The sequence below is a fragment of the Rutidosis leptorrhynchoides genome, chromosome 1 (assembly GCF_046630445.1).
Source record: "Rutidosis leptorrhynchoides isolate AG116_Rl617_1_P2 chromosome 1, CSIRO_AGI_Rlap_v1, whole genome shotgun sequence".
Taxonomy (NCBI): Eukaryota; Viridiplantae; Streptophyta; class Magnoliopsida; order Asterales; family Asteraceae; genus Rutidosis; species Rutidosis leptorrhynchoides.
The window spans coordinates 132,963,692-132,970,302 of NC_092333.1; the positions used below are offsets into that span (position 1 = coordinate 132,963,692).

Here is a 6,611-nt window from a genome sequence, read left to right on the forward strand (position 1 = left end):
GAATCATATGTACACGATAACTAAGTAGTAAGTAGCTATGAAGCCATTAAACATTATTATGAACAGCGGTTGCCTCTCCTTAGCAATATGTGAAGGAACATGCAACAGACAGAGACAAAAATAACAGGTTCCTGAAGAAATGAATAAATCAACTGAATTAGGGATAAAGAGAATACAACCAATATCATGTGGGTGTTAATCTTCTATAGACCTGAAATGGTATGAAATCTAATTAAAGGGCACTTGTCTTAAGTGCTTGTTAGTCTAAATGTATAAGAGCATTCAAAGTAAACTATAATTATGCAGAAGTTTATATTAAAAAATCAGATCAAATAAAAAGGAAACAAAATAATCAACTCGATTATTAGATAATAGTTTCATCTGTCTATATAACGCCCCTATTAATTAACCGAACCAATTTAGGATTCAAAACCCATATTGGTTGGTTTCACCACTTGGACTATTATCAGCTTCTAAATTCCATATATCAGACAACTCGTCAACACGAACACCAAAATCTGGATATTCATAGCCTCCAACATCATTCCAAATCTCGTTACTCCCACCGGGCATTTCAGCAACCGTCTCAAACTCTGACCTCCATATATCTTCCTGTTTAACCAAACACTCGTCACTCAAATTCACTGGAGACGATAAAAAGTATTCAGTTGGGGCTTCAAAATCCAAATCAAACACACTTTCTTCTTTTATAACAAGATCTTCATTTTTATCCGAATCAACATGAACTTGTAATGGTAAAACTTCACTGTGTATATCAAGATTTCTTACCGTATCATCAACCGGATCATGTTCTTGATTCGTAACAAACTTCCGAACCTTCCTTGAAGAAGAAATTTGTCCTTGTTTCTTGAATTGTGGGGTCTGAAAAACTTTAGCTAGAGATGAGACCATCTGCTTCTGCCTATCTTCAGCAGCTTGAAGCTTTTCGTTCACTGATTCAATATATTGATGGGTCCCACGTTGCTGCTGTTGCAAATTGATAACTTCTTGCATCATTTCAAACTTATCTTTATGCAACTTTTCTATTTCGGCTTCGATTGAAAGCAAGTTTGCTTCTTCATAACCCTGTTGAGACTGAAGCGACTTGCGCCTTTGAATGTTTCTCAAAAGATGTCGTTTTCCTCGCACGAAACTTTCACAAGCAAATTCCCACCTGTCGGTATCAACCTTGCGAAATCCCTGAACTCAATTAGCCATAAAAATATTAAACAACCGCCAACATAATATACATTATAAAGATAAAATATATTATCACCGTAAAAACTATAACTGTTATACAAAAGCATATGCAAACCATAAACAGGAGGAAGATTGTCAGCAAATCACATCAAGAACAATCCAAGTCACATACGAAAACATACGCAATCGTGTAATCCTGAGAGCAACTTAGTCAAAAATATAACTGAAGAATGAAGATTTTACCATACACGAAATCTATCTGCAACATGGTCCTTAAGCAGCGCATCTCATTAAAACAATGCTATACAGTGAAGAAAGTCAGTACATTTCTTGATAAACACAATAGTAATATTAACAAAAGGTTCAAATGAATTAAGTTACTCATCGAATTATCAATCGAATTTATTGTAAGCTATTTATTTATAAGCAAAGAGAGCAGCAAATTATCCAAGTAACCAACTCGAACTGTAATTACAAAAAAATCCTTCTTCATTATCTACATTTCATACAGAATTACATTGCAAAATATACAATAGGCTAGGAACAAGAGATAACTTACAAAAAAGCCATAAACTAAGCTACATAAGTATAAAACATGGAATAATTGACAAACAACGAAAAAATAAACATAGAAACAAATACAAAATAACATAATGACTATGGAGTCAAGTATAAAAAGCAATTATATACGCACATATGTGTTAAGTTGTCGAACAAAGCTTGACATATTGTTATGCTTGAAATTCCTTGGCAAGATAATCCTCGCAAACTCAAACGGGTCCCACACAACAAAGCTTGCACCAGTATCACTCCATGAGATGATCAGGTCTAGCCCCGGGTCATCCACCAAATCATAAGTTTTCGACAAAAATGGTGGGACTGGTGTCCCTTGTAAACAATCAAGTGGCTGTGGAACATGAACACCACCCTCACCATTTCCAATTTCTACATCATCATCTGTTACCAATTATCAAACAAAAAATTGATTACACAGAGAGTGAAGCATAGCAATTCTAGTATCATTCGCTACGTATGCATACTACTACCATAACAAATCATATCCATATTACGTAAACTACAACTATATACATATATACCAATCTGCCTCCAACTGTGTGGCCATGAGGAAACCCGCCCCCCAACTGTGTGGCCATGAGGGAAACCCGCCCCCCAATTGTGTGGACAGCTGTTAGGATCACCCAGTCACTTAACCACCCACGAGTTCATCTCCTAGACAGTTATAGTTATACCCGCCCCAACGGTAAAACCCTCTCCCCTTTACCCAACGCGATGTGAGAAAGGTGACATGAGTGGAACTTCATGGGCATGGATGAAATTGTGGGTTAATATGTAGTTAACGGGGTCGAACTCCTGAACTCCTTTAAAAGAGGCAGGCACATCACATCACAACTTTTACATATATTTATTAAAATAGAAATACCAACCGTAGGAAACGGACAGGGGACGTGGGTGCTGAAACGATGGGCTGCTTTTACAGAAACGATCCATGGGTTGAAATGAGGAAGCAGGGTAGGGAAATATATAGTGAGGGTTGATAGATTATAATTGTGTACATATAAAATTATATAATGGTAATGATATATATATATAGGTATTGTGTATATGCACTGTTCATTGTTGGTATTGATAAAAAATCTTGAGAGGCGGTGGAGATTTGGCACTGTTCATTGTTGTTGGTATTATGAAAACAGAGTGAAGTATCAAGGTTAGAGCAGGAAGAGTTGGCAGATATTTTTTGTTGAACGGGATTTTTACAACTGTTTGATATTTTAGATACGATGTCGTTTTGTTGCTTATGGTTTAAGGCTTTATATTAGCCAATCAGGTTGTAGATTTTGGTAGGTCGAGAGAAATCCTGCAGAGTGTTAGCGGGGCCAGGGAAATAAATATAATGTAAAGTAATATCTTTGATTTGTGATTGTTCTAGATGGTCAATGATAAAAAGGCCACGTAGTCAAAATAAGTGTATGAGTACGTGGCATTTATTCGTTGGTTAGGAACTTAGCATTTATATTTAATTTGTAAATAATAATTTTATAATAATAATAATAATAATAATAATAATAATAATAATAATAATAATAATAATAATAATAATAATAATAATAATAATAATAATAAAGATAAAGATATAATGATGTTTTAATTAAACTCCATTGATTTTTTAAAATATCTACCATAACTAATAAATCGTTGTTTTGAATAACAAAAATTTGATTTTGGTATATGCAATTTGACTCTTACAAGTCAAACCAAATTGGCTTAATAATAATAATAATAATAATAATAATAATAATAATTAAAAGATATAAAGATGTTTAAATTAAAGTCCATTGATTGTTTGAAATATCTACCATAACTAATACTATAATTCGTTGTTTTGAATAACAAAATTTTGATTTTGGTATATGTAATTCGACTGTTACAATTCAAACCAAATCGGCTTTTTTGTAGCAAAAATTATGTACTCTTATGAGTCATGACTCTGCTTAATAATACAACTGAATTTTATTATTCAAAGATAATATGTATTTTAGTTGTTTGTTTGTTTTGGCCCTTCCAAACTGCTCGCTAGGGGTATGAGTTTTTATATAATTTTTTCTGTTCGAAAAAAAAAAAGATAATAAGCATTTTGTAGCATATGAAGCATTATGATTTTTCATAACTGAACCAAAACTTTTAATTAATATAGAAGAATTAACTAAAGATATGTTTATGTGTTCAATATAGTTAATTGTGGTTCTATTTAACGGTTTAAGCCTTCTTACGTAAATCAACTTAAAATCGATTGGCACCTAGAATAATTGGTGTTTGTTGGCTTACGGTCTAGCTTTCTTGTTTTAGTTAGCTAGTTGGTCGTTTGTTGGTCTGCTATGTGTGCTAGTAGCAGCTGCACTTTGATGTAATCATTTTTTTTTATCTTAAAAATATTTGTCGAGGTAACTCTTTACCAAAAAAAGTTTAATTAATTTCTAAAAAATTTATGCATATTGTTGTATGAACATTGTTATGTTTAGTGGTTAATTTTCTATTAGTGATACCTTTCGAAATTATTAATCCTATATACTAATTGTGGTCCAAAGTTTGGTCGTTTCAACAAGCTGAAAACGACACCACACAACAAATTTTCAAAACTGCCCCCAACTTATATTAAATGTACACATTTTTCAGCGGTAAAATAAGTAAAATCGCTATTTTATAAAAAAGATTTAAACAAACTCCACCCAAATTTTCAACGGACCGTATCTTCCCTCTCGCCGGGAGTTAAATTTTTCCGACTTCACTGTTCAACTCGAAATAATTTTACAAACACAAGCAACTAACTATGCCCGAAACTGACTGTTTTTAAAAAAAATGCTAAATATTTCGTGATATATGTACACGTATAATAAACAGCTATTCTTTTCCCTTTTAATGCGATTTTCCCGGCGTTAAAAACGCGGAGTCCATTGGTGTTCTAGGTACTAAGCACGTGTTTCCAATCATACCCGTAACAACACGTTTTTAATTCTGTAAATACATAACGCTACGTTAAATATGAATACGCAATCCGAAATGCCCGGCCGCATCGCGAAGGCTGGTATTTTTATAGTTTCTCAAAATTGCCACGTGGTAATACCTTTGGAAGTTACTGTCATATGAAACGGTAAAATGAGTCGTTAGTCGGCGAAAATATCAAAACAACCACAAAAGACAAAATTACCCTTATAAAACAATCATGAAGCTGAAAAATATCTGCTTTGACTTTCTAAAGTCAAAAACAATTGTGTGATTAACCTAATTAGTTGGCTGATGAGGATACAAACGTCATTTCAATGCTAGATTCAGTGACCGTATGATGACCAATTACGTTACAAAATGCCAGGTTTTTCACATGACAAAAGTGTCGTTATCACAAAAAACCATAAAGGCTAGTTAACCAATCATATAGAATACCCGTACAAAGTTAATTTATTAGAAATCAACATTGGAAGGTCACATGTTTGAGACTACTTTTTGAATGTTTTGTTTCTTTTAGGATGTTGATACATACAATGAATTTTTGATACATACAATGAATTTGCTACTTAAGAAAAATTCGGTAAACATTTTCCCTTTACTCCTACAAATATGCGTTTAATACGACATATTTGGAGAGTTTAAGGGAAATGTTGCCGGATTTTTCTGAACTGGTAAATTAGTTGTATCGACATCTATAGCTGAGACAAATTGTTTAGAGAGTGAGTTAGGTTTCCTTTCATAGTTGGATTACCTGGCCTTGATTATAAATATAACAAGTTATTATACTATAAAAGTTTTTGGTTGTTGTTAACTTGATTTAATTAGGTAGTATCTGTATTGATAAGAGTTGGATTCATATATGACATCAACTTGATCTTGCTTTTTGTACTGGTCTTGTTGTCTTTGTTGAGGGGTGTAAAAACTATTTGAATCATGAAGGTAAGTGTAGTTTCCCTTGTAAAAAGTCTGGTAATATGAGAAGACATACACCTGAAGATATTTGTGCACATAAAATACAATTTGGGTTTGAACCCACTTATAAGATCAGGTGGCATCATGATGAACAATTGAACATCCACAACCTCCAGTAGTACACGCTAGTGTTGTGTACAAGGGTAGGGACAATATTCTAAAATTAAATATATGTGATTGTGTGGTCCCAAATGTTTCCCCTCACTTCCCCCAACATGTTCTTCCGTCTTGATTCTACCAATATCAAGAGGGAATCACTTTTTTAGGGGGGAAGTAGATTTTTTTCGTTTTTTTTTTAATTTTTTTTTCAAGCATCAAGATCACATGAAAATATGAACATTTAAAAAAGACAATTTGTGATGAATGTTATTATTTTGGTGGAAAAACATTCGAAGAAAATAATGAAAACATGCAGCATGTGTAATGTTTTTTTGCTGAGTTTTTTTTAGGGTTTAAAAATTAAGGTTTAGTAATTAGGGTTTAGAAATTAGGGTTCAAAAATTAGGATTTACCTATTAGGGTTTAGAAATTAGGGATTAGGGTTTAGAAATTAGGGTTCAGGGTTTAGAAATTAGGATTTAGATTGAATTTTTAACACGAACGGTTTAGAGTTTAGGGTTTAGGGTTTTGGGACTAAACACAAAGCACTAAACCCTAAACTCTGAACTCTAAATCGGGCAAAATTTTGAAAAAAAAAAACTTCATATAAGATGAAAGAAAACAACGTTCCAAAAATATTATTAGGAATAACATTACTCATGATGAATGTAATCAATTATTTCTTCGATCATTTTCCCGCCTAAATATTAACATTCATCACAACATCACAAAGTGTCTTTTTTAAATGTTCATATTTTCACCTAAACTTGATGTCTGCAAAAAAAAAAAATTTATTTCCCCCAAAAAAAGTGCTTCCC

The 6,611-nt window shown here is 32.8% G+C and overlaps 1 protein-coding gene across 1 annotated transcript; it reads right to left on the reverse strand.

The window, feature by feature from the left end:
• Positions 1–426: 426 nt before the first annotated feature.
• Positions 427–2,920, reverse strand: LOC139889258 (heat stress transcription factor A-3-like). The gene is made up of 3 exons (XM_071872222.1): positions 2,646–2,920; positions 1,895–2,157; positions 427–1,200 (listed from the first exon to the last, which is right to left on the reverse strand). Exons 1-3 carry the CDS (start codon positions 2,707–2,709, stop codon positions 427–429), a joined length of 1,101 nt encoding a protein of 366 aa, XP_071728323.1. The 5' UTR covers positions 2,710–2,920.
• Between the last annotated feature and the right edge of the window lie 3,691 nt (positions 2,921–6,611).

Excerpts from the sequence above, each read along its gene's own strand:
- LOC139889258 (XM_071872222.1), bottom strand. The coding sequence starts at position 2,709 with ATGGATCGTTTCTGTAAAAGCAGCCCATCGTTTCAGCACCCACGTCCC. Across the intron at positions 2,158-2,645 it reads TCCCCTGTCCGTTTCCTACG|ATGATGATGTAGAAATTGGA; the intron begins GTTGGTATTTCT and ends AATTGGTAACAG. Across the intron at positions 1,201-1,894 it reads TTCGACAACTTAACACATAT|GGATTTCGCAAGGTTGATAC; the intron begins GTGCGTATATAA and ends AATTGAGTTCAG.